General features: G+C 43.0%; 3 protein-coding genes and 1 long non-coding RNA gene across 5 annotated transcripts; 2 read left to right on the forward strand and 2 right to left on the reverse strand.

Annotated features, from left to right (window-relative positions):
* Positions 1-1,481: 1,481 nt before the first annotated feature.
* LOC109746361 (uncharacterized) lies at positions 1,482-9,699 on the reverse strand. Of its 2 annotated transcripts, XM_020305476.4 has the most exons (8): positions 9,519-9,699; positions 9,095-9,430; positions 8,463-8,541; positions 5,298-5,446; positions 4,492-4,605; positions 3,461-3,592; positions 2,505-2,618; positions 1,482-1,911 (listed from the first exon to the last, which is right to left on the reverse strand). In XM_020305476.4, exons 1-8 carry the CDS (start codon positions 9,570-9,572, stop codon positions 1,852-1,854), a joined length of 1,038 nt encoding a protein of 345 aa, XP_020161065.1. In that variant the 5' UTR covers positions 9,573-9,699; the 3' UTR covers positions 1,482-1,851. The 2 variants fall into 2 exon arrangements, with proteins under 2 accessions (XP_020161065.1, XP_020161064.1); XM_020305475.4 differs by lacking the exon at positions 1,482-1,911 and having other exon boundaries at positions 2,255-2,618.
* Positions 9,700-10,889: 1,190 nt separating this feature from the next.
* On the forward strand, positions 10,890-11,419 carry LOC120964410 (uncharacterized). Its single transcript, XR_005756597.3, has 2 exons — positions 10,890-11,166; positions 11,252-11,419. It is a non-coding gene; the product is annotated as an uncharacterized lncRNA (long non-coding RNA).
* A 3,116-nt stretch (positions 11,420-14,535) lies between these two features.
* On the forward strand, positions 14,536-15,454 carry LOC109746358 (pentatricopeptide repeat-containing protein At4g21065-like). The gene is made up of 2 exons (XM_020305472.1): positions 14,536-15,223; positions 15,306-15,454. The coding sequence occupies exons 1-2, from the start codon at positions 14,536-14,538 to the stop codon at positions 15,452-15,454; spliced, it is 837 nt and encodes a 278-aa protein (XP_020161061.1).
* Positions 15,455-15,955: 501 nt separating this feature from the next.
* LOC109746359 (uncharacterized) lies at positions 15,956-18,152 on the reverse strand. The gene is made up of 2 exons (XM_045231008.1): positions 17,781-18,152; positions 15,956-17,395 (listed from the first exon to the last, which is right to left on the reverse strand). The coding sequence occupies exons 1-2, from the start codon at positions 18,150-18,152 to the stop codon at positions 15,956-15,958; spliced, it is 1,812 nt and encodes a 603-aa protein (XP_045086943.1).
* Positions 18,153-27,884: the final 9,732 nt, after the last annotated feature.

Here is a 27,884-nt window from a genome sequence, read left to right on the forward strand (position 1 = left end):
ATGAAGTCGATACTAAAATATCCGAAACATATTATATTTGTGAACGGAGGGATTAGAATCGATAATTAAGCATTCACAACACCAAACATCCATGTATTACATCACTAAGGCAGATGATATTTCATCAGCAGGAGAACGAGGAGAGACTGGTTGAGTTGACCTTTCATTCTCCTGAACTACAGCAGCTTGTTTGGTTTTCTTTATTTTCTTCTTTAACCATAAATCCAAAAACAATATACCTCCTTTCTTTTTCATGTCAATTATGGATCCAATTCGGAATTTCTCTTGGGAAGTTTAGGGAAGAAATTCGAATGAAATAAAGAGCATTTCCACATGGTAAGGTAGGAGATTTTTCATGAGGCTGATTATTTCGATACTAACACATACTATGGGTAAGGTAGGAGACATCCCCATGGGTCTACGTCGTCATCTTGGCTGGAATTCCTTTAAAATTGGGAACCAACGGGTTTTTAAGATTTTTAATACCCATGTTTCCCAAAGCGACAAGGCTTGCACCAGATCTTAAGAACAAGAAAATTTTGTGCAGCTATAACATGTTGAGAGGTTGACACAAAAAAGCTATACAAAAATCATCAGGCAGAAGAGGATCCTTCTGCGAGTGAGAGGCCAGCATCACATGGGCAGAGCAGCGGCCGCTAAGTAGCCGTCATGTCAGGGCAGAGGCGCCGTTAGCTCGCGTCAGGGTCGGTGACCGGCTCGCCCAACTCCTCTAGGGAATCTCCCCGCGGTTTAGGAGATGTGGCGGCTCAACTCCATGTTGCAGCGGCGGCAGATGCAAAGTACCCCCTCTGCATGAAGGGAGCAGAAACGAACAGACGCATGAGACATTCAAATAATTTCAGTATTAAGAGCATGAGTTTTTTTTTTGCGGGGGAAGAGCACAAGATTATCGACAAAAGAAACTTGAATGGATGGCTTAAACCCACCTGTTATCAACAAAAGAGCCGATTCAATGCTCTGCATAGAAATTCTCAACTTTCACTGATTCTGGATTTTCACAGGATAAGTCGCCTTTTGTCAGTTGACACCTAGACAAAATACATTAACATTTTGCCCTTTTTAAAACACGAGCATCTCGTGGTCAAGGGACACATCGTCTCAAACAGCGCCAGAAATGCTAAAAATAAATGCGGACACCCATGACAGTCTATGAACTGAACCAAGCTCGACAGGTTCCACCACAAAAAACCTAACAAAGCGCTACATTAATCTATTTATTTTTCGCATTAATACTATCAAATTTATAACATCATGAATTCAATAACAGCGTGGCTTTTTAACCATTAACTTGTCCACCGGCCTAGGTTTATGTTGCTTAGAACCTTTGTACTACATACTCCCTCCGTTCGGAATTACTTGTCACTCTCTCAAATGGACATATCTAGGGAGTATTTATTAGCACTACATGATCTTGTAAAATCAGCAAGAATTGTGCATTATATGTTAACCACGACTAAGCATTTCTATGCAGCATCAAAATCTCTATTTTCCCTTCAGAACTGATGAGAGCACAATTTGCACATCTCTGAACAATTACACCATGAGAAGAAGAAAAAGAACACAGGTCTAGTCGGACACATCTACCATCTACGCATCATGCTGTAAATCAATCTGTCCATCAGAGGCGAAAACTGGACATGTTCTTAATGCCCTTACATAGTTGTATTAATACTGTGGACAACAAACTGAAACCAGGAGGTAGAACAAGCCAGTTACTGCAAGAAATTTGGATCAATACGACAGGACATTCTTAAGATTGGAAGCGATGCAGCCCTGTTTTCTTGCAGCAAGTAGATAAGACAAAATAAAAATTGTACATAGCTGAGCTCATCATTGAGGCTTATCTTCTCCTTGCTCTTGATCTTGTTCAATTTCACCCTTGCCGACAAGCTGTTAACATCCAATCAAGCAATAAACTATAAGTTAGCTCAAGAACAAAACAACAACAGATCTTCGATGTTCAACTTGTGGTGGCAAACCATATAGAAGGGGTAATTCAGATAGTGAACCATGAAAAGTTGATACCTGGAATGGATTTCAAATAACTAATTTGAACTACATAAAGTACTATAGCGGAGATAAAGAATGCCGACAGATTACTGGAGTTTAAGAAAAATAAATAAGATCTTGGACAGAACTTCTAAAAATATCACTTTCACAAATAAAGAACTTGGTTTCAAAACTCCAGTAATCTGCAAGACTGGGTAAAACTCACAAATATCACTTTTAAAAATAAAGAACTTGAACAAAAAAGAAATGTATTTCCCCAAGAAATGGTAGGAGTACCCTTGAACAGAATCATGTGGAGGAATGCTGAAACCGATTTCATAATTTATAATGGCCAAAACTTATTCTACATGCTGAATTGAACATCAGGAAGACTGAAGGTGCGAGGAAACACAATATGTTATTCTAAAAGCAAAGTATTCATTATTTAAGTGCAGTACAGTAAATATAGACATTCCAAAGTTCAGTGGTAATACCAAAGAACCAATCAACTCATATGCTCCCATCACTTTCAGGTCCTCTTCGTCTTCATAACCAACCTGCAGTATCCGTGGCCCATTGACTGACCAAAAGGCCTTTCGTCCATCATCCTGGTAAGAGAAGAGTACATCAACAGATCGAGATTAGAATGTAAGCATTATAGCTCAAAACATGAAGAACTTCATTATGCTGAGAATTTTATTGCCAAACATACAACTAAACGCAGCATGTAGGTTTCATCACATTCGTTAAGAGATAGTAATACAGATCATTATTAAGAGTATTTTCTAAGATAATCGTTATCCCATCACTGTTTCAGTTCATCGGGTTCCACAAGAGATGCTGAACACTGTAAAATACAGGCAGTTTCAAAAGAGCTAGTAGAGTGGATAAGGAGTTTACTTATAGTATATTGATAGACTTAAATGTGTGGGAGTCTAAATATTCAGAGACACAAGCATGCAAAATACTACTCCGTTCAGAAATAGATGACGCCCTAGAAAGTGTGTAGTCAAACTTTCTACCTTTTACTGATATGCAAAATACTAACTGCCATGTCCAATATCATCAGTAGTTTTGTCATGAAAAAAGTGTAGTAAGATAATTTTATACTACTATGTAAATACATGTCCTCCTAGAATATGTGCAGTCTAACTTCACCAACTTTGACTCACGATACATACAGGAAATATTATGATCTAACAGTTGAAAATAATGCAATTAAATTTGATATGGAAAATATTTTCATAATATTGTAATTTTCAAAGTTTCATGTGGGAGACCAACTTCCGAAACATGTGTTTCTGAAGGAAGGGAGTATATTTTACTAACTTATTTGTACGAAAAGTATATTGGCGAAAGTTGCATGTTGGAGGCTGTGCCAATGTCAAAAACCGCGTGTATTTACTAGAGGGAGTAGAACATAAGCAATCCCTTGGAATATCAGACTCACCTGCATCACGATCATATAAATAGCCTCCAGTGCCCGTTCACGAATTTCAGAATCATCAACAGCTTCTCGTTCATGAGAAAGTGCATTTGCAAGCTCGGGAGGCATTTTCGATCTATCTTCTTCACTATAGATCTGCAATATCATGCATTATAAGCCACAGCTGTAGGTTAGTGTATGAACACTCATCACTGAACAAAGAAACAAGGCGAAAAGAAAGATATTCTAATAAATACTTTTACAGGGACCGTATAGTTCGAAGCAGTAGACTCAGACTTGTCATTATGGATCAATACGCTTGTGCTTTAGTAAATACATGGAAGGATGGAATGAGTCAGGAGCATCGCAGCACGACAATGCATTCCTAAATGGAAATATAGAAGTAAGGCTCTGTTTCGAAGTGAGGCCCCAACTAAATAATCCTTCAGTGGAACAGGTGTGAGACTTCCCAAACACACCAGCTCTAGTTCTACAGACAGTATTTGTCTTCATTCAAAGAATGATCCATGGATGTTACTTGTGTAGTTGTGCTGATTATTTCTTGCTTTGATGCCTCTGCAAAACGCTGGTACTTAATTGTTTTACTAATTTCTGAAAACTATGCCTAACTTGCAACATCATGACTTTTCTCTGCTAAAAAAATTAAGTATGCTTCTTCCCTTGCCTTTTCAACTGTAATGCTGAACTTTTCCGTTCTATAGCTTGCACCACAAGGGTGGCTGCATGCATTTTAGAAATTTTAATAAGTTTCTTTCAGTTGTATTGATTGTCACAGAAGTGGCTTAGAAATAGGGATTCGAATAGGCAAGATTATCCTGCAAAGTGAAGTATGCCATGTAGTAATTTCCTGTAATTTGTATAATTATACAAATTACCACATAATAATGACAATTACTCCTGCGTAAACAAATATAAGACGTTTTAGATCACTGTCTTATATTAGTTTAGAGGTAGTACCTAAAAGGGAGGCAGGAAAAGTACTCAAAGCTAATTTCACATAAATAGTGATTCCACACGTGTTAAAAGAACTGCACCTTCTTTCCAGCTACAGGCAAAAGTAGAGCTGGCCAAAGATATTCTGCTATAGAAAGCAAATTTTGTATCTGCGTGTCAGCTTCAAAGCAACAGTTACGGATGGTGCCAGCAACCTGCAAATATTTACAAAAGGAATTATGCAGGAACAAAACATACTCATTGCGCAGCATATGAATACAGTTCAAGATGCAATAAGCAGATCTAGATATTTTGCGAAGAACCTGAAAACACTAAGTCCAACATAATCAATACATATACGTGAATAAATATCATGAAGAGTTACAAAACAGTGTGATTTTAATTTACAAACTGAACCGTCATCACTACATACTAGTACTGCCGCACACGTGGTTATATGCACCAATATTCTGCTTTTGGAGAATGGTTCTGTACTCCTGGGAGTATGAACTCCCGCAACTCATATACCGCATAGATGAATCGGTTATACCTCTTTATTATTTTTAATATACTTCATTGATAATAACTAGATACCCCAAAATGAGTTTCATGAAAAAATCTGTTTGAGAGCATATATTTCATGGTATTTGCATATAAACTGCATTTTTGTACATAAAAAATTTATATTGCATAAACTAAGGGCTTTGATGATATTTTTCGTAAAACTTGTGTTGTGGTATCTTAGAATAATTAATAAGGTATATTGAGAATGATAAAGAGGCATAATAGGTTTCTGTATGAGGTATATCGATTGTGGGAGTACATACTCCCAGGAGTATGTATATATTGAGTGTGGGAGTACAGAAAATTAGTACTAATGTCAAGATTCGAAATAAGCTGCACATACCCCTTTCTTTCTAAGTTGGTTTGTTGAATCAAATTGTCCTATAATCTGCTTCAGAAGACCTCTCTTAGGTTCCATCAGTATTCTCCGTCCAGCTTCAACCTTTGAGATATTCACAAGTATAGAGGCGATGTGTTCAAATATATCTTCATCTGCATACCAACGGCAAAACTAAAACAATTTATGGGGTGAATAAGATGGTGACTCCACGGCCAAGCCAAAGAATAGAAAAGGGATTAGAAAGATAGAAAATGGATCAGTTAGCAAAAAAAATGATATCTCTGTGGCATTAAAAAGGTAGCCAATAACATGTTAAAAGACCAGATTGTTAGGAATGCTGATCCATTCCATCTAAATGGTACAAGACACAATCACCGCACCTTTCTATGGATGGCTCATTAGTAGTAGAAAGATTGCATTGCTATCATTTGACTGAGACAAGACTGCATTAGTTATTAGATATTATTGTTATGGGCTAACTTCATTGATATAAAGAGAGGAACTGTATCATAAGAGGGCAAAACAGTAACAAATAAAAGTTTTTCCCTCACAATTAGTTCATCTCGACCTATTCCAGTACCCTGTCCCCTTGACGCTAAGACATGCCAACCATATTCTGTACATTATCTTTACTCCTATTAATAAATATAGTAATTGGTGGCGGCAGTTCATTCACCTTTCCTTTCTGTTCTTATATGTGGGACCATCTCAACATTTTGGCAAGTCATATATGACCATGAAGAGACCCCAGTCCTTCTCATTCACCGACTCTAAATTAAAATTCAAATGCACCCATGGTGTTCCTCCCTCGCAAACAACTCCAGTTCTACCCATGGTGAAGCCCGGCCAACAATGTGGCATGGAGCACCACATGGTTCAGCGTGTTGGTTTTCATTAATCGGATCTATAGCAATGCACGAGTGGTTATCTAGTTTACTCTAACATATAATAGTAGATTCTGCCTCTATTTTACCCTAACATATATAGTATGTCGTCGTTGGTGATTGCAATGTAAGGTTAGCGAGGGTGTGTGTGGGAGGCTTATACGAAAAGGTCACCGTAGATCGAGAAAAGGTTGACACGTCAATGTTTTTTGGATAGGTTTCGCAGCCTCGTTGGAGAGCGACTTAATCCTATGTTGGGAGAGTCAATGAAGGGAGTGTCTTGACTAGCGGCTCCTATCAAAGATAAGGCAGCCTGGGGACTCCCCTTCCATCCATGAGAAGTGCTCGACTAGTAGGTCAGGTCACAAACAATGTCACCTTGGAGCTCCCCTTCTCATCATCATTCCGCTTCCAAGATCCGACTCAGGGTTCCCATGGTAGTGGTAGGCAAAAAGGGTACAACAGTAAATTCTGGTCCATGCTGGACTAGGGAAGAGGACATGGTGACATATTCCTCCACCTAATGGGCTTATTCTCTTGGGTTATCGTTCTTTGATTTTTCCTTTAAGCTATGTTTGCTTCTTTGACTTGTTGAACCTGACTAGTTGATTGGACTTTTGTTGAGCCGGACGGGGGGTCAATAGGAAGTTAGAGCTATCGAGACAAACCTTAGAACCGAAAGGTTTTAGACTTAGTAGAACTAAAACCGGGTACATGAGGTGCGGTTTCAGTACTACTAGGCACGGGGAGCAGGGGCGGAGCTAGGCTAATGCAAGGGTATGCAATGCATACCCAATCTTTTTTGCAAAAAAGGTTCAGTATATAAGCTCCTATATGCCTTTATATCACATATGGCAATCTTTTTGTACGTACAGAGGAGAGAAACGAAGAAGAGAACGATTCCAGCGTCACTTGGGCCAATATTGGGCTGATACGTTGCTAGTTAGCGCTACTGGGCCTTATCGTTGAGGCTTAATGATGCGGCTGGCCGATTGACGAAGCCGGGGACACAGCTCGACCTGGAACGTGTCACCTCGATCCTTCGATTCAACCACCGCTGTGCTGCTCTGCGCCTCGTCCGCCGCCTCTGACATACATCGTCGTGCCGCATGCCCGCATCCGCCATCGGCAGCGTCGCCGATCTGTCATCTTGGATCTAGCAGATCGATCTCCTCACGCCTCTTCGCAGCTTCGCCTCCAATTGAGAAACGGCGGCCGCGGCGGCAGCACCGGCGCACACACATCAGGCACCGATTCCTGTGATTGTTCTTTTCGAGTCAGTGAGTGTTCAATCTTGATTTCTCCGATTTTTTAGTTAAGAAGAGATGATTATTTTCACTCCCTAATTTTGTTTTGATTGACCTATTCTAGCATCTAGTCAATTTTGAGTGTGCTTTGCATTGGCTTGCTAGAAAACTTGTGAAGCGGTACAGAGAAAACAAGGTGAATCTCATGCTTATAAATTTCTGAATTATGAACATTTGAATTTGTCAGACTGCCCACCATGCCAGTATGCCGCCATCACTATCTAACATGCTTTTTTTTGTTATTATTATGAACTTTTCTATTTCTTACAATGTCGTGAAGCAAATTTTTTACCACGCATACCCATGTCGGAAATCCGGGCTCCGCCACTGACGGGGAGGAGGTTAGCCGATGGGCAGGTGGTGCCTCAGAAGGACACCTTTTGATATTTGGGGTCAATGAAGATGTGAACCATCAAATCAAAGCCGGATGGATGAAGTGGCGCCAAGCTTCTTGCGTTCTCTGTGACAAGAGAGTGCCACAAAAGCTAAAAGGCAGGTTCTATAGGACGGTGAGTCGGCCCGCAATGTTGTATGGCGCTGAGTGTTGGCCAACTAAAAGGCGACATGTTCAACAATTAGGGGTGACAGAGATGCGCATGTTGATATGGATGTGTGGCCACACAAGGAAAGACCGGGTCCGAAATGATGATATACGAGATAGAGTTGCGGTGGCACAGATTGAAGAGAAGCTTGTCCAACATCGTCTGAGATGGTTTGGGCATATTCAGCGCAGGCCTCCAGAAGCTCCAGTGCATAGCGGACGGCTAAAATATGCTGATAATGTCAAGAGAGAATGGGGTAGACCAAACTTGTGATACTGGTTTGCCACAATTTTAGGAGATCCATGTTCCAAACTCTGCAAACTACACGTTTGCAGAATTTGACAGATGAACAATTAGCGCAATTTTTAACTCACAACAGAAACAACATGAACACTGCCAACGAAAATAGGAAACAAAAGAATAGAGCACATTCACCTTCAGAGTCACAGGATGACCTGCAGAATGAGCGCACAAGCTTTGCAACATACAACCCTTGTACCTTCTCATCACCAACCTTTCAGAAAGAAGAGAGCTATTCTCAGTAATTGAACTGTATTCATTTTGATTGCAAAGCAGAAACAAAAGTTAAAACATCCATTCCACAAGCTTTTCTCTGAGTTGGTCTTCCCAGGATTTACTGACGATAGTAGGCTTCACCCAAAATTCAACTGAACAAAAGGTTTACCAAACTCCGATATCATTACTGGAAACAAAAAACTCAAAAAGTTTATTTCTTTGTCGCTGTAGTAACACCTAGTGAAGAAGGGAGTTGTGCCATACACACCAATATAAGAATGTCGAAAACTCAACTAATCGAAACTAGTCTCACATGTAATTTCATCACTTGTCAAGTGTCAGGCCATAACCAGTAAACTGAGCAGATGTCAAACCTCCCCTGTTTCTAGACACATTATTAACAGAGCACTTTACGACCTGGTGAATAGATGAGATTGCCACAGTAGAAAGATAATAATTGACTTACATGCATAGTGAGGACTCGAACTACAAAAAGAGAAAATTGAGAGATGACAAGGCTGGGTGACGAGATGAGAGGCAGGCGGTTGAACCTGGAGGAGGGCCGAGATGCCGGACTCGACCTGGGTGAGGTTGACGAGCAGCATGACAAGGCTGCGAGCGAGCTTGGGCTGCTCGCCGCCGCGCTTGACCATCACGTCCATGGCGGCCGCGACGGCGCCGAGCACCACGAGGCGCGCGGCGAGGTCGCCGTCCTGGCTGAGGTTGACGAGCGAGTCGGCCGCCGCCTCGCCCGCGCCGCCGGCCCCCACGGACGCGAGCAGGCGGAGCAGCGCCGGCAGCGCGCGGTCGGCGCGCGCCGCGAGGGAGCGCAGCCCGTCGCTGTCCCCGGTGAGCCCCCGCACGATGTCCGCCGCGGCGCCGCGCACCTGCAGCGGAGGAGCAAGGTGGGAACGAGTTAGAGCCGGCCGGCGGTGGCGGCTGGGGTCGGGGCGGGTTGGGCGACGGCACGCGCACCTGAGGGGAGCTGTTGGAGAGGAAGTCGATGAGCTCGTCCAGCTCGTCGGCCATGGCGGCAGAAGGGGCGGCGGCGGCGGAGGAAAGGGGCTTCTTTTACTTGGGGTTTTCGGGCGGCTGTCCTCCTCTGGGGAATTTTCAGCGCAACCACGACGCCACGAACACTATGACAGTTTACGCTGACCAAAGACGGAAACGTAGTTCCTTTATTACGTGTTCAGCCGACCACGCAAACACAGTTTACACGGACACAAGTTGCTTAGGGCATGTACTCCCTCCATTTAAAATTACTCGTCCAAAAAATAAATGTATCTAGATGTATTTTAATTATAGATACATCTATTTTTGTGGCAAGTAATTTCGATGGAGGCAGCATCTTGGTGCTGCCTCCAGCCCATCCAGCTAGATAGAAAGAAGCGAGGCTTCAGTTTGTTTCATTTTCACCCAATGCATGCAGATCAAACAATCAGTGTGTGGGGTCCCAGTGCAGTCACCTTCCTTCTCCCAAGCACGCATGCAGCGCCATCTCTCCCCTCCTTTTCTTCTCTCTCTCTCTTCTCTCTTTTTCTTCTCTCTCCCATGAAGCAGCGACCTCTTCTGCAGGCCACCCTGACACACCGCGAGGCTACTGCACTAGCTCCACACTGGCATCCGAGCCTAGTTGGCAGCGAGGTTTGAGGCATACCATTGGCCATGCCCTTAGCCAAGGGGGAGTGAACTCGGAGGCTACCCACCTTTCCCAACCCTAATCGCCGCCGTTAAAGGCCTCTTCACACCGCCGGCTCGGTCCCCCTCCTCTGCCATGTTTGATGGTCCCGGCAATGGCAAGAGGAGTGGGAACCCTTCTGTTTTGTTTTGTTTTGTTATTCTTAGGTTCTGTTTCCTTGGTGGCACGATGAGGCGGCGGCTATGGAGTGTGAATAAGGTTTCTTCGATCATCTCCTACATGGGTGAATTAGTTATAGGGGGGGGGGGGGATTTTAGCTGTGATAACACCACTAGATTTGCAGGCAAGTAGTTCAATTACGCATCAGTGGGTTATGCATTACTTGTAATGTAGGTATTCCTGTTGGAAACATGGACCTCGCGAACATTTTGGAACGTTAGATTTCACTATGGGGGGATCTCGTTGGTCCATACTGCACTGTCCAAGATTGACGGGGACAAATTCTCATTGTAGTCCTAGGATTATGTAAGTGTCAAAAAGGCTCGGTCGCCTCGACGGAGTGAAAGCTAATCCTATGGTTATATCTTTCCCTAATAATAAAGCACGGATTGACTCCATGGGTTCACCGTCACAATACGCTTCTTCCCGTGATTTTACGTTTTTAGTTTGAATTTAAAACATATTTGAGGTGGTACTAAATTTTCGCTCTATCTATTTCGCCGCGTCTGATTTTTTTTGCTTGAATTAAAAGAAATTAGAGAAAAAATATGGTTGACGCCGCTGGGATTTGATCCATGGTCTGCCGTGTATAGATTGCAGCGCAGCAGACCACTAAGGCTAGGCTCCTAAGCTTGCTAATTTGGGCGTCTGGAACCTTAAGAATAAAGGACAGGCGTACTCGGGCCGAGATCAATAGGCACGGTCGTGATGGGCATGTACGAGTGCCGCGGCCCACTGGACGGACAAGGGACCAGGCTGGAAGTTGTTTTTCATATTTGTTTACTTGTCAAATAGTCCCACCTTGCTATTTTACACTAATTTTTACCAGTTTATATACAATTTTTAGGTTGTCAGGCATCAAGAAGCTGCTTTGGAAATTAAGCAAAGAAATAAAGAAAGGAAATAGACATTCTTTGCATGAGAAATAAAGAAGGAAGATGGTAATTATGTGGAGCCGGCAAGAAAGGTAATATGTATTGAATAAGAAATAAAGAAGGAAGAAAATCGATGGTAATTATGTGGGTGCCATATTAATCGCATGAGTAATTAGCAGGCCTAGCAAAAAAGGAAAAAATAATTGCATGAGGAATAAAGAATGAAGGAATCAATGGCAGGTTGCCATGCCATCTTATGAGTAAAAATGATGTGGCATTTTTTAATCCTCACTAAATTCATGTCATTTTTTTTCTTCCATTATGTTTTCCTTGCTCTTATAATCTTTACTAAATTTGCGCCAAATTTGTAGCACATTGAACCTTATGTTTGCACATACAATCCTCACTAAATTTATGTCAATTGTTTCAACCGTTCTAACCCACAGGCATATATAGTATTTTTAATATATAAATGGAGGTATAATATTATTGGTCCTCCCATTTCATATGTCCATGGTGTTTCCTCATACTGAGCTAGGCTATTCTACTAATCGTCTGTCTTGGGCCACTTGGCCTCTGCCACGTTCGCCCGCGTAACGTTCCACCAGTAAAAAGAACCGGTGCCCTCCCAACATGTCCGTGCGACCTGGCCCAACAAATCAAACCCACCACCCCTTTTAGGAGATGAGGCAAAAAATAGTTGACCGTTACTGGAATAAAACTCACAACCTCCAGTGTGTTTTGGCGTTGATCGTGTTACCCTACAGAAAAGTGTTGATGATTTTAAAATAAAATTGAATTTAGTTTTTGTTTATGTCCTTCACGGATTGGTACTAAACTAATATGATGTAAAACCAGATAACATAAACACAAGGCACAAGTATTTCATTGTGTAGATGTGGGTCATGTGGCCGGGATCTCAAACGCGAGCGTTCGCTGGTCTGTCCATGCAGGTGATGCAATTATTTATTGGTTCCAAGCTTAGGTGGAATGTTCACCATGTAGTGGACATCGTTACCGACAATGATGACAAAGAAAAGAAATGGTAACAGGGATGGGGGCGCTAGGGGTGATAATTTATTTCTCCCGTTGCAACGCACGGCCACTTTTGCTAGTAAACTAAATATATGATCCCGATATTCTATTATCCTGAACATTCAGACATGGGCCTCAGCATATGCAACATGCACGGAAAAAGGTTCACCTCAACGTGCAATAAATATTCGACATTTTTATAATAATCAAATACTCCCTCCGTCAGGAAATAGTTGTCCAAGAAATGGATGCATCTAGATGTATGGACGGAGGGAGTACAATATATCATATGTATTCATATTTCAATTCCCATATTATCTATTCAAATATATGCAAACTCACAAAGTACGAAAACAAGAAAATGGACGACACCTCCCAAATTTAATCTACCTGAATTCAAGTCATATGGCATGCATATTTGAAGGTTGTCCAGACATATATACAAAACAAATATCAAAACAGTCAACCTAAGTCTGAAGTCTAAGGAAGCCTCTGAAAAAAGTAATCTGCACTGTCAAGGCAGGACATCATCACTGGATGATCAAGATGCACAGAGGATCAACTGGACCAAGAAACAGACTGTTACTCATTGGTTTGCCGCCACGACATCACGGTTGAACAAAAGTCCATTTCCTCCCGATGAGAATGGGGTACGTCAGACCCTTCCCGATAAATAGAATCCCGTTTTGACCATAGGCGATTGAACAGAATCCTTTCCCTCCTAATGAGAATGGGGGCAAGGTTAGCGAATCAACGTATGGTTGAGTTGGTTAGGTGGACAGTGGTATCCCCAACCCACCAGGGTTCAAATTCTGGTGCTCGCATTATTCCTGGATTTATTTCAGAATTTCCGGCGATGCGCTTTCAGTGGGAGGAGACGTTCCCGTCGACGACGAGGCGCCTACGGTGACTTTGTAAATCTCAAGATGATATGCCGGCTCGTGTATATGAGCGCTTGTGTCTGTACTGATGCTTAAAAAAAAATGGGGGCAAGGTTAGTTACCGGAGAAGTCCGTCGGCGTCGTCGGCCTCACCGCGCCTCCGTCCGTCGTCGATCCCCGTTCCACCGGTCGGAGGGAGGCGTTCTCTTTGCCCAGCGTGGATCGGCGGAAATCCTCCGCAACGGCCCAAACCAAAAACAAGTGGGCTGGGCCAAAATCCAGGATAATCCCGGGGTAGCCGAACAAGGCCTGGCAGCCCAACGAACCAACACGTCTCTCACTCCTCCCACGCCGCCCGCCGGCAGCGCTCGCTGGCCCCGTCCACCACCACTCGCCGCCCTCTCTCTCCTTTCCCCGCTGCCGCCCACTCCCGCCCGCCCCCGTGCACCGTCCTCTCTCCCCTCGCCGTCGACCTCCTGATGCCATCAGCGATTGCCCTGTCTCCTTGCCAAAGTTCTGTAAGCTGTGCCATTCTATCCTTAGTATGTGCGTTAAATTACTACTAGCACTACTGCTGTTCTGTGCTGCATATATACGTACATGTACCACTGGCACCGGGGAAAGGTTGATGTGAAGATCATTTCTTGCCTGTGCTTCAACTTTATATTGTACTGTAGTTGATGATAATTGTTAACTGGCATTTAATTGGGAAGTTCATGGTAATCACTAATCACAGATTGAAACGATGCTACTTCAGTGGGCGAGCTATACTATTTTGACTGTTTCAAGTGTTGTACTTACGAAATGCTTTGTACTTACGATGGAAAGTTGGAATCAATCTGCGTGGTCACACTTTTCTGACGTCTATTTCTATGTAAAGTCTGAATGGTTCATGTTCATACGCTGATCAACTCGAAAATTATATGAAAGAAATCAACTTGGTTAGGTGTTACTAGTTAGCTACAACATGGTCATGTATAGCTGAACCAACGTTAATTGAGATCCTTATTGTTATAAGCAGCATGTAAACAACCCCTCCTGTCTTTAGGTGCATTCAGGACATTTACACTCGCAGCCACAGTTTAGACAGCTATTTGCCAAATGTCTTTACAACTTTCTCACAGCAAACAGCTCATGGCTGCTTTCCCAAAGCTGCTTTCTGTTAACAGCCGAACCAAACGCAGCTTCAGTCGGTCGGGCTCGTTCGGGAGGTTCGATGATGATGGTCCGGGCAAATCCGCAACAATGGCGGTTCTCGATTCGTTCAAGCGCATCAAGCGCTCTGCTGGTGTCTTGCGAGCTTGGGTAGGCTGGATGATGCTAGGACTTTGCTGAAGAGTATGCCGGTGCCGAGCACGGTTGCTTGGAACGCTGTCATCTCCAGTTATGCGCAACAGAGTGGGATGGACCATGAGGTCTTTGGATTTTATAAGGATATGAAGAGGCAGGGATTATGGCCCAGTAGATCGACCTTCGCCAGCATGCTAAGCGCAGCAGCTAATATGGCGGCGCTTGTTGAAGGCCGACAGTTTCATGCTTCGGCGGTAAGGCATGGCTTGGATGCAAATGTTTTCGTGGGTAGCTCTCTGATCAACCTTTATGCGAAATGCGGCTGCATTGGTGAGGCAAGGGACGTGTTTGATTTCTCCCGTGAGAAGAACATTGTCATGTGGAATGCGATGCTCAATGGACTTGTTCGAAATGAGCAACAAGAAGAGGCCATCCAGATGTTCTGGTATATGATGAGGCTTGGTCTTGAGGCTGATGAGTTCACGTTCGTCAGTGTTCTTGGTGCATGTGCCCACTTGGATTCACATTGCTTGGTAAGGCAGGTGCAGTGTGTGACAATCAAGAATTGCATGAATGCAAGCTTGCTTGTTGCTAATGCAACATTAGATATGTATTCCAGGTTTGGAGCTATAGTTGATGCAAAGACACTATTCAGTCTGATTCCTTACAAAGATAGTGTATCTTGGAATGCCCTTATAGTTGGACTTGCACATAATGGAGAAGAGGAAGAAGCAATCGGTATGCTCTGCATATTATTTGTCCAAACATATGTGGTCATATTAATTAGTGAATTTAATTCTGACCACTCTATTTGCTGCAGTTGTAGCATCACTGCATCAGAACAGCTCTCTGGACTATTGTTTTTATTCTGTTCAAGGGCACTTAATTGATGAGACCAGTTTGTACAGGTTCGTTTCTAGTTTATTTTCTCTCAGTGAAGTAATTTTTACTGTGGTTGTAAGGTTCTGAGCACTAAAAAAAGTACGAATTTTGCTAGTTGGATGCAGAGGTTAGCGACGGTGAACTCAGTGGACGGTCAGCATGGTGGGACCACGATCTCTTGCTTCTCACTCTTCTCTACAACAAGCACTTAGGCGGAAGCTCCACCCTCCATGCCATCATCTCGGTGCAGTACAAGAGAAACCCGCCTCTGTCAACTTGATTCTGTCTAAGAAACTTAATTATCTTAAGAAAATAAATGCTGGTACTAATTGATCGTTAGCAACAGCGAATCAGCTACAAAGTGATCAGCAAAGATGATAGCAGTACCTCCAGAAGGCAATGTATTTGAAATCAGTGTGTTGTTGGGGCAACTGAGCCATAGATGCTCCCAAACAAGTTCCAAACAAACCTACTTATAAAATAAACAAGTTCCAAACAAGGAGCACCAGGAAACATGGGCGCACACTCCCAAACTAAAAGAAATGTTGCGAAAACAATGCCTACACAGACAAGCGTACGATTTGTTTGTCACACACTATTGTCCCCAATGGGCATCGCCATGGAAGCCTGTACCAGCGCAGACGCACCCCTGTCTCCTTCCTCTGGCAGCTCCGTCCTCTGCACCCTCTCCGCGAGGGTCTCCATCCCCATGTGCGACAGGAGCAGCCAGACGTAGGAGAGGTACTCACCGCCCTTTCCTAGGTTCTTGGCGTGCAAGTACCCTCTGCGTCTGCCGGCGGAGAAGCAGAGCATCTCCACCCACACGCCCTGCATCACCCTCCACATCTTCTTGTCACGCAGACCCACGAGGGACTTGGAGAGTTCCCAAGCTTCGAGCATGATACCTGGACATTGTGTGCCTTTCTCCAGCTGCTGGATTATCTTCTTCATCATCTCTCTGTCTTCCAGCGGGGTCTTGTCATCGCCGTCATCGAGCATGTGCTTGACTCCATGGCAGGTTGTGCGGAACAGACTGCGCCTGGTGCCGGTCATGAGCACCTCCGGGTTCACGAACATAAGGTACATCATGTAGTTGGAGATCTCCCTGCTGCGGCGGCGCTGAGGAGACGTGTCCTCCCCCTTGCCCACAACGTCACTGTGATAGAAGCACAGGTCCGTGGCGAGGTGCCACAGGAGGACGCTCTCGTCGAACGGCCTCCTGAGGCTCCACTCCAGGTCCGTGCATTTCTCGCGGAGGAGAGTGCCCTGGCCCCGCTTGTCGTTGAAGGCCCTGTAAGTGGCGGTGTCCTTGATGTAGCGTTTCCACCCTTGTTTGACATGGGCATGGACAAGCTTGGTGATGGCGCGGGACGACTTGCAAGACTCCATGCACCATAGCTTGTCGAGGTAGTCCTTGCAAACCAGCATGGTGGCAAGCTTCCTCAACCTGGGGTGCCTCCTGTTGCGGGCCAAGTACCCAACAAGGCTGTACTGGGCGACCTGTTCAGGCCACGGTTGTAACCCCAAACGACGCACGCACCAATGGAGAAACAGTATCACTAGCCCGTTGGTCATGAGGAGCTGCAGCGCGGCAGTGCAGCACAACATGGCGTAGGTGACCCTGACATCGGTGCCGTTCTGGGCTGCTCTGGCGCTATTGTGGAAGACCCTGATGGCCGCGAACGACAGGTACACGGTCACCGATCGTAGGAGGCCACCTAGATGGATGCGGCCACCTAGATGGAAGCCGGAGAAGCGATTATTGGAGAGATCAGTAACAAAATCGCTCCATATCTTTGTCGCATTGTACACTTGTTTCTTGGTGTAGAGCCGGTCGAACGTTTTGGAGAGACCTGACTGAACCAGCCCATGCGCTTCGTCTTGCTTGTTCTCCACCATGTACTTGAGGTTCTCCAGCCGGACGGTGTACGGGTATGCCAGGTCTTCGAATAGATGGTAGGGCTCTTTGATCGCTTTGTTGTCGCCAGATGTACTTGTTTTCTTCCTCTTTTTTGCGTGTAAAACACACTTGGTTGCTTGTTCTAGTATTCATCGAGCGAAATGGTGCCGTCATGATCTTGGTCTACGTATTAGTAACGACTTTTTGTTTGTTTGCAAAATATAGATCTAACGACTTGAGTCAAGAAGAAAAAGAAAAGTCTAGTAGCTCGAGTGCAATTAATGTAGATCACAGATTCACAACATCATCGTGGTTCAACTCGACCAACTGGCAAAGTATAGTTGACATTTGAAAAAGGTAGGTCCCAACAAATTTGGAGAAAAGATCAGGTTTAAACTGTAAATACAACAAAAGTGCACAACATTTTGGAAGCAGAAATAGTTCCAACCGGCAAACCAAATGTTTATAAAGAGAATCAATTCAAAATGTAGTGGATCATTGATTGGGAAGAACCTGAGACACTGCGGTGAGGACGTGCCGCCTCCACAGCTCGTTGTCCTCTATGTTGTAGGCAGTGATGCCGTCCTGGCCACCGAGGTGCACCAGCAGCACCGGCGCCCACAACGCCTCCAGGCTGGAGTTGCCACGGCGCGTGGACGTCCACTCCTGCTTCCTGTGGCTGTTGAAGAGGGTGGCAAGGGCATATATGGCCAATGCGTCGCTGCCCAGGTAGGCGAGCCAGATGAAGAACCTGAACCAGGAGGGGATGCAACGCTTGCGCATACCGGCTGCGACGAAGAGGAAGTACTGGAGGAAGAGACTGCCCAGGACGAGCACACGGAGCTGCCACTCGTCCCACCATTGTACCACCTTGGAGAAACCCATCCTCCAACTCTCCTACTGCTGACTTTTTACATTCAGCCGTATACTGTATATATACCACAGTTGTCCGCGTGCATCATTCCTTTTCTAGAGCGGTGGAGCCGCTGGATAGCGCCGACGGTGGTGGTGGCAGCGACATGATCTGAACTTGGTCTCTGATTACCAAATTGGTAGGACTAGGGTTCCTACCGGCTCTACTCCTTAGGTTATAAGGGCAGAACAGCGGAGGTTGGGGGCGAGGGCGCGAGCTCCGGCGCGTCGGCGCCGTCGCGAGGAAGGAGGAGGGCGGCGGCGGTTAGGACTGGAGGCGGCTAGGGTTCCGGCTCCTCTAGGAGCCGGGCAATAAGGATAGAAAATATCTTTATTGCTTAATCTCGAAAGGTGTTTTACAACTAGTATTTATAACCTCGAAACGAATAGCCTAAGATAACTTGTGGGCCAAGCCCCTAACTACTGCCAGGTGGGCCTCCTCCGGTTATAAGCCAAACCGGTCATAACACCACAGGACCATAATACACCAATTTTTTCATTGTGATTTGTTTGGTTTAACTGGAAAACCAAATACCCTAGTGTTGCATTGGTAAATCTTGCATTGTGATTTCTTAAATCTAGCTTGCATCAGGGAGGAAAGACTCCACTTGAATGTTTTCATATTTATTAATGAAAAAGAGTTTACAGTGACAAGATTACTGTGAGGAGAAAAAAACACGCCACAGACCACCAAGGCACAAAGATGTTCTTTATGGTCATCTTATCTTAACCTATGAGATCATACATAGGGTTAGGTCATGGATGATGTTAGTCACCGTGGCCGAGGTGTCTAGGTCAAGATGGTGAAAAACTTTAGCTTTCTAGCATCTCAGATTTTCGAGCATGATGAGAAGGATGAACAGACTGATCATTATCTATCAACAACCTAACTACGTTCCATACGAATGTGTATTATATTATTCAAATGTTACATATAATAGAGGAATTGGCGAATGAAAGGGAACACTGCCAAAGAATGGGATCACTGATGGCACATGACAAAGGGGCACCGGTTTCCACTTAATTGCTATGCCTAGCCGATTTTTTGAGCTGCCCTAGCTAGATTTTTAAATTGTCATGCCCTAACCTGTTGCATTTGGATTTGTTGTATATGTATATGTGTGCATACTAAATCTGTTAGGACGTACTGTACCGAGGAGCCTTTCTTCCCTATTTCCATATTTCCTCTCGTCTCATCGTGGCAGATAGTACTCTTGGTATTCTCTTAGAAATTGTCATGCTCAAACTTAATAAGAACACATCACTACTAAATACTCTTCTCATATGGATATATACTACTCTTGATGTTATCTCCTACAAAACCCTGACAAGGAACCGATCTACTCCTTATACCACTCTTGATGGTATTTCCACTTAATCCGCATTGGAATCTCTACAAAGACTTATATTTAGGAACGGAGGGGGTACATTTCATCAAAGCTGAACACTTGATGATGGTTCTAGTCTAGACTTTAGAGGTTTATTTCTTAGTAATAACGAGAACAAACGGTACAGAGTTAGTTTCAATGCTCCAGAGTGACAACAGGTGCACATTCTTGTGGTGCACAACTTTTAAGAGCCCTCTTTTCTTGTCTAATTTCAAGGCTTCATTTGCAAGGTTTTAGAGCTTAGGTGGACACTCCCAATACTAGTATAAGATTTGGTTTTGCTACACTCAGCTAGTCTGCTGTAACCTGCACGTCCCGACAGAAACCCCAGACCGTCTGATCACTGAAAGCCGACACTTTTTGACTAGGTAAAAAGCTTAGGTTTCTTGATGAATTCTTTTTTATATCTCTACTAGATTAGACGCTTAGTTTGTCTATTATACCAGTTAGGACTCGACATTGCCCAGCCAAAATTGTGCGCTGAGTAGGTGGGTACCCCTTGTAAGTTGATAATTCCACAACAGAGAAGACTTACTGACAGGTGGGTCCAAGGGCATTTTAAACAAATTATGCGGTTACGGGCGTTGATTAGATAGTAATGTCTGAGAGTGGCATTTTTATGATGCACCTAATGGAGCAATGATAAAATTGTTGAGTGGAAATCCTCAATGGCAATTTTTTTTCAAAATATTGAACCTTTTTTTGGTATGTGGTCATTGTCTTAAAATGCGCGACCACTTTTTCATCATCTATTTTTTTAAGTGGGAGCCTTTAAAAAAATAAATGAATAGTTTTGAAAAATGTGGACACTTTTAAAATTACGTTAATATTTTAACAAAATGTTTGAGCACATTTTTTGCATTATATGATAACAATATATTTTGTAAAAAAATTCTTTGCCTGTAGCCAAGCAGATGCCCCTTGGTTGGGTCTTTTGTCGCAAAAATATTTGCTAAAAAATGTTTCAATTTTTTTTCAAATTGTTAATTAATTTTAAATTTATTATGGAATGTTTAAGTGTTCACAAATGAATAATCTTTTTGTGAAATTTATAACAATCTTCAAAAAATTTAGATATAAATGAATATAAAACTTCAAGAATTTATTTATTATGAGAATATTGACGAATTTTATAAAAGAACATTTTCTTTGAAAATAAGTTATTTTTAAATAAACAAAAAAATGCCTAAATACAGAGAATAATGAAGGAAACAAATCAGAAGAAAGAAATAATGGGAAAAACGGACGCCCTGCCCCACTAGCCTTGCTTTTATCATTTGATGAGCGATTCGGGCTGCGAGTTTGCTGGCTATCTGACGACCCATGCACGAAATAGGATCTGCACAGGGACACCACCAAATGTTTGAAGAGAAAACAACAACAGAAACATTTGGAGGTATTTTTACTCAGCGCGAGGTGAATGGAGCCAGCAACAGTGCAAGCCCAATCAGGACCAATGGCGGCCCAGACCAAATTTATCGGACAAACGGCTCTGGCTGAAACTGAGAAAAGGCTCAAACCTAGCACGACTTTGAATTCATAAAGCGAATAAATCTAGCTAACCAATTTGATATTCTTCACAAAAGTATGTCACGCTTATTGCGAGATATCCGTCGGTCTCGCCTACACACAAAGTGGGCTGACCCAATAAGTGTGTTAGCGAGCAATTTTGGGAAGCTTCCAAGAGAGGTTCGTGGAACCTTCCACCGGATTTGGGCAGGTTCCACACGAGTTTTCATAAGTTTTTCTTTATCGGTTTTCATTGGTTTTTCTTTTGTATTTCTTCTTTTTCCGTTTGTTTCTCTTTTCCGTCTTTCAAAATATATGCCGATTTTTTATACACATTGAACATTTTTCATACACGTCTAACATTTTCAGATACATGTTGAATATTTTTAAGATACACGTTGAATTTTTTATCCGAATAAATGTTGAAAAGGTCTAGTAGGTATAGAGCTGTGAGCGTGGTGGGGGTGCTTGTAAAATGCACATTAGATATTTTTCTAATACACAATGAAGATGTTTAAACACACATTGAATATTGTATACAATTTGCGTGAACAAAAATTTGAATGTCATGAAGCATATTTTTAAATGCGTCAACATTTTTTAAATGTCATGAATAGAAGTTTCAGCGGCATGAACATTTTTTTTACAAATTCCGCGCTTTTTAATATTTTCTTGGCCTTTCTAAAAACCGCCATGAACACATTTTCAAACGTGTGACCCCGTGGTTGGTCTCCCTCCTCCTTCGCAGCTCGGCGCAGCTCACGAGGACTGCTTGTTCGCGCTGGGTTCAGGACAACGCCGCATACTCTAAGCCGCCTGGATTTGCGGCCAGAAGAGTTACAATGGGAACATTGCATGCTATCAGGCAAACCAGACTGCAGCATATTTATCCAAGAGTGTGACAGACAGTTACTGAAGCAGCAACTGAAACCGCCCCATTAAAAACATTAACGTGTGCATCAAGGGCGACCTCTCGGCATGTCCACGTCGACACAGGTATACACAGTTTTTTGTTGCATGGGCTCATGGGTTTGGCAGGAGCGCCTTCTCCTTCTCTTGTTTTGAGTGGGGCCACGCCTTGTTGGGTGTTCATTGGGGAGAGGGGAGAATAATAAGAAGACAGAGAGAAAGAGCGGGGCACTCACGCAACCCTCCCTCACCGCTGTCTTGTCTCCTCCGTGGCTCCGCTGCCTTCGCCTCCCCTCCCACCTCAGCGCCGCTGCCTCCGTCTGCTCCGCCTCGCTCTACTCCGTCCCTCCGCGCGCCACGCCGTCTCCACAGGGTCCAGCCTCCACCGGAGCCGATCTCTCTGCTGAGCACGCCCCGCGCCTCCGTTGCTGCCGAGGGCTCCTCGGGGCCGCTGCAGCCGGGGAGGCGGCCTGCGGGAGGGCCCTAAATGTGGCCGACGACTCCATCCCCGGTCGCATGTGGCGGCGGTCATCCTAGCTCCGCCTCTTCCAGCCCATCTTCTTGGTATGCATTATGCCTAAAGAAGGTGTCCGGCATTATTGATTCCTTTGGAGGTAATTTGCTTTCAAAGTTCTTGTGTGCTGACAAGTCTAATTATTATCCATACATCAGGGCATCATTGGTAGTGAAGAAGGACTCTTGCAGCTGCGAAATATTAGCAGAGGAAAATCTATATGGTTTGAAGGGTTCAGATTCATAATCTGATAGTATTAGGACCCTTGATCCTTCAACCATTATGAGATTTCAAGGCAGATAGTGCAACTTGTACTGTTTACCTTGATTAAATCAATGCCTTCTGTAGCTTAAGGTTTAATTAGCAGAGTACTAATGCATGCTTTGGTAATCTCCTTTCTGAATTCCATACTTGGTACAAGAATGTTCCTCACCCGGTCACCCCAAACTGGTGGAATATAAGAAGGATCAGAACTGGGACACAATGTCCGTCGATTATCTTGTTTTCCCTGGAGGCGGAACTCAATTCAAATATGGTGTTGCAAGATACATACAGTTTGTAGAACAGGTAGATATTACTATGCCACCTTGATCTACATTTGAACATATTAACTTTGCAAGAAAATTCCAAGTACTTATATTGCCAAGTAAGTTCTGTGTACTTGTGAATGGAGATGCTGCTTGTGTGTATGTTTGCCGATGTTCAGTATTTTCTTTGGTAACATTGAGACTTTAGGAGTGAATATACACGCTGTGCAATCACATCCAACAGTAATAACACCAGTTGCAAAATAAAACTACTGTATTTGTTTCAGTTGAGATCCTAAACTATATTAATATGTTATATAGCCAGCTTCATGTTAACATGTTCCTGCTTTTTCTTGCGGTGAAGTCAAGAGCTTTTTATTTATTATCAAGTTCTGGATACAATCAGCCTTTTGTTAGTTTCATGTTGTTAGTTTGACCCTGTTTTAACAAGCAGAATTTAGAAAAAATGTACTAATGCACACAAGAAGAGGGGATAACAGAGGATGCTGGTGATGTGGATTATAACATTTCCCCCTGCTCATATGGAAACAATATTGAGGATACGACCCTCCCTACCCAAATATTATGTGCAGTTTTTCTCACTTATTCTCTAAAAAAACTGCCGCATAAATCTAATTTAATTTAAGCAAATCAATCTATGCTTTTTCCTAGGTGCTACGTGACTTCACTGGTCGCATTATTGATTGAGATTTCGAGTACAACAACTTCACAAAAATGGTTCGCTTGCTATCGTCTTGATGATCTTGATTTTTAGTTTTTTCTTTGAATTTACGGTTTCAAATTTTATCCCACTTGATAAGTTTGAACTTTGGTCGAAGAACTTGGTTATTCTTGTTCTGATTGTTGACACATGTACTTAATTGACTACAAGCATGTCATTCATATGATTGATACAATACATTGCCTGCTTCATTCTGTTGGAAGAGGGATAGGTGTGCCTTAATGCAGACTGTATATGCATCCTTGGTAGAACAATGTATGCATGTAGTGATGCAACTACGTGTACAAATCTGGGAGAACATGTTTTTCCTAGATGCATGTGATGTTCCTTTCTTTTTCTCCCTGACTTGTTTATGGGCCTCTAGAGAAATTTATTCAAGGAATTATTTTCGAAGGATCTATTCTAAAGAACTCTTTTTTTAACTCCTGGATAGGCACAAAAAATCCTGTGCCACAAAGGTTAGCTTCATAGTGTCCATGGCATGTTGATGGCTAGCTCTACTGCGTGTAAAAAACCGGAATTCAATCATTTTTTCTCTTTTCTAGAAAGATAAGAACAATATCCAGTGTGATTCTCTTCTTATGTACCAGCTTCACCATGGAACTCGAAGGCTGCTACTATTACTTCTTGTGCTATTATTTGGCAACCTACTGCTGCAGTCTCCAGAGATGACACCATTAGTATGGGTCAGTTGCATTGGTGACGCTGAGCACAAAGCTGTGAATCCACTCCCTTTTGCTCTGGACTGTGTATGTCTCTCCAACCGTATGCTCTCCTTATTATTTTAGTAGTTGGATATAATGTCAAATCATTTACAATCATTGTGTGTAACTACAATCTGATGCAGAAGAGTTCTGGTAATTCTCATAATTCATCCAGTATATGTTTGCTTTCCAAGCAAAGAAATTGGAAAGTCATATAAGAGAAGCATAAATGACATGTCTTGAAAATTGTATGAGGTTCAATCTTGATGTAGTTTTGGACTGAATATTTCTCACTTCGAGGAATGTGTTTTTGCTGAATGTTTTTTTCCAGTACCCCAACGATTTTATTCCCTGGTACCCCATCGACTTAGATCAGGTTTTTCTTCCAAAAATCTATTTAATTTACTATGAGCTTATTTGACAAAGAGAAATGTTCTCTGTATAGTGGATACAAGCACTCATAGGTAGTTGCAAAAGTAACATTGCCGACCAAGGTAGGCAAAGCTAAAATAGGGTTTTGGTTTGTGACCTTTTTCTATGAATACCTTTCACAGTAATAGGTGACATCCCTTTCTTTATTTTAACCACCTGATGCATCAGGCCTACCCCCGACTAGCCCCCTGCAAACATTTTGAACTTATAGATTGCACGCTCTCTTTTTTCATTTTCAACGTTGTCCAGATTGTTCCTTGTCAATTGATTCTACAAGGAGGGCTCATATCTCATTATTTAGAATTTACACTACAAATCCTTAAGCTCAGAAAGAAATTTATGAATGTGTCTAGAGGTTCTTTTACTACTGTCGCATTTGTGTGTGCAGTGCTCCAATGGCCATGCTATTTGTTCTGAATGCAAGCCAAGGGTTCATTATTGTCGTCCAACTTGCAGGAGTGAATTGGGTAACATAAGATGCCCTTTGGAGAAGGTTGGCGCCTCTCTATAGGTTCTGTACAAGTTCTAGAACTTTGGATGCTTGGGAATATATCCTTATTATTGCAAGCTGAAACATGAATCAGAGTGCCAATACAGACCATATACTGGCCCACATGCAGGTTCTGAATGCACTGTCGCTGGTGACATGCCATATCAAATTTCAGAGTGTTCTTCGAACTAATTCAGTTTGATCTTTCTGTAGGTTTTAGATTTTTGTGGATTTATGTGATGGAATCTTGATATGTCAAGAATGCATCGAGAAAATGCAACATGACTTGTTGTTTGAAGTTACAGCCTTACAGGGGCATCGACTCAAATTTGCAACGTCGAATTTTATACCATGATTGTGTAGCTCAGTCTGGTAATTTCCTTTCTCGAACATATAAACAGATTTAGTCCTATATCTTGCTTTAACACTAACTATATTTTTTAAAATCTTAAAACTTGTGTGTTGTTGCTCTGTTTATCAGTGTATTATTGGCCTGCGTATCTAAATAAAATGGCAGTGCATATGGCCATAATTACGCAGATTCTTGAGAGTTAAAAACTCAACCATGATTCAATGTTTAGGCATGCAATGATTCAGTTTGGACATCCAATATCAGCTGGGTTGAGGTGGTCAGCAGATAATAGGTACGTGCTGCCGTCGTTTGGTCCCTCTCCTCTCCTTGCTTCTGCCTCTTCCTATATTCATGTTTTGTGTTCTTGCCTTGCCAGAAGCCGTTCATCTCCATTGCCCAGCGGGGGCCTCTTCGGGACTAATCTAGCATCAGGCGTTATAGGAGGAGAGACGGCTCTCATGGATTAGGATGTTGCACATCATTGACGGGTCATTCCATGGATTAGGATGTTGCACATCATCACGGGTCATTCCGCGCGCTGCTCTTGTTGATTTGTTCTTGACATATCCTCTGTGGTGTTGTACCTTTTGAATCAGTTGGTGGTTTATATTAGCAAGTACTATCATTCGGTCACTTTTGAACCACCGATATTGTATGCGATCAGTCCTCTAAACTATAAAACTATTGCTTTTGTGTTCATACAGGCCTCTTAGTATATATGATGTCACTATTATTCTTTTAAGGCGGATCCATTCTCTGAATGTGTTGTATAGCTCTGTCTTATTGTTCCAGTCACCAAATTTTATATTTTTGTACTTTGAGTCTAATGCAATAACAAGTGAGTATAAGGGACGTAATCCACCTGGCACCGCCCCAACTTTCTCTCAGGAGGCGTCACCGGGTGGCGCCCCAACCACTAGTGAGGTATTAAGGGACTCCCTCCTGTTACCACGCTACTGCAGCTTGGAACCAAACTCGCTTAATTTTGTCTTTTATGCTATCAATAGTAGAAAACTGGGCTTTGGTCACAGGGCAATATTCACATTAGTCCCGGTTCAATCACGAACCAGGACTAATGTGAGCATTGGTCCCGGTTCGTCCGGCCCCTTTGGTCCCAGTTGGTGGCTTGAACCGGGACCAGAGGCTCACCCTTTAGTCCCGGTTCATACCACAAACCGGGACTAAAGGGCTGGTCCTAGTTGCGGTCAGTGTTTAGTCCCACCTCGCCAACCGAAGGGCGCTCACACCAGTTTATAAGCCTGTCCCTCTCTGCCTTGTTGAGCTCCTCTCAAATTGAAAATAGATGCCCTTATACAGGGAATTTGACCCAAATTGACAGTAAATTTCTTTGAATTTCATAGAAATTTATTATGAATTTAGGTTGAATCTTCTCTATAGGCGCATCTATGTTCATTTTTTTATAGTAAACAAAATACATAAACCTTAATAAAAATAAATAAAAATAAATAAACCTTAATAAAATAAAATAAACTATAGTAACTAAAGTAAATAAACCTTAATAAATTAAATAAAAATAGCAACAATAAAATAAATAAAAATAGCAGCAGTAAAATAAATAAAAATAAAATAATTAAAGTAAAATACATAAGTAATTAGAAATAAAATAAATAAGTTTTTTGTTGTAAGTAGAAACAAAACAAAACAAATAAAGCAAAAGAGAAAACAAAAAACAGAGAAAAAAAATTATGCCACCTACTGCGCCACCACGGCCTGAATACGACTTGAAACCCATCCATGGGCCAGGATTCAGGCCCGCAGAAGGCCCAGTAGGTCCCACAGGCAAAGAGAACGGTTAGGCCCGAAAGCCTGCAGTTGAGAGGAGCTCGAGAGGGTGGGCGCAGCAGCGCTTATAAACCACTCTCGAGCTCTCTCAACTAGCGAGGTGGGACTAAACTTTTGACGCGGGGCAGCACAAGGCCATTGGTCCCGGTTGGTGCCACCAACCGGGACTAAAGGGTGTCATTGGTCCCGGTTCGTGGCACCAACCGGGACCAAAGGCCTTTAGTCCCGGTTGGTGCCACGAACCGGGACCAATGAGTTCCCTATATATACCCCATCGCCACAACAGAGCACTCCACAGTGCTTTGTTTTTTTGGCCGGCGAGGGCAGGGCATTTG

Source organism: Aegilops tauschii, chromosome 1 (genome assembly GCF_002575655.3).
Source record: "Aegilops tauschii subsp. strangulata cultivar AL8/78 chromosome 1, Aet v6.0, whole genome shotgun sequence".
In the NCBI taxonomy this organism is placed as follows: Eukaryota; Viridiplantae; Streptophyta; class Magnoliopsida; order Poales; family Poaceae; genus Aegilops; species Aegilops tauschii.

Bases quoted from the DNA above. Each gene is read 5' to 3' on its own strand.
- LOC109746361 (XM_020305475.4), bottom strand. From the start codon at position 9,572: ATGGCCGACGAGCTGGACGAGCTCATCGACTTCCTCTCCAACAGCTCC. The intron at 8,542-9,094 runs GTTCAACCGCCT...TCTTTCTGAAAG, and splicing joins GCATCTCGGCCCTCCTCCAG to GTTGGTGATGAGAAGGTACA. The intron at 3,593-4,491 runs GTGCAGTTCTTT...ATGATATTGCAG, and splicing joins TGCCTGTAGCTGGAAAGAAG to ATCTATAGTGAAGAAGATAG.
- LOC109746358 (XM_020305472.1), top strand. From the start codon at position 14,536: ATGCCGGTGCCGAGCACGGTTGCTTGGAACGCTGTCATCTCCAGTTAT. The intron at 15,224-15,305 runs GTATGCTCTGCA...TATTTGCTGCAG, and splicing joins AGAAGAGGAAGAAGCAATCG to TTGTAGCATCACTGCATCAG.
- LOC109746359 (XM_045231008.1), bottom strand. From the start codon at position 18,152: ATGGGTTTCTCCAAGGTGGTACAATGGTGGGACGAGTGGCAGCTCCGT. The intron at 17,396-17,780 runs GTTCTTCCCAAT...CAAGCAACCAAG, and splicing joins TCCTCACCGCAGTGTCTCAG to TGTGTTTTACACGCAAAAAA.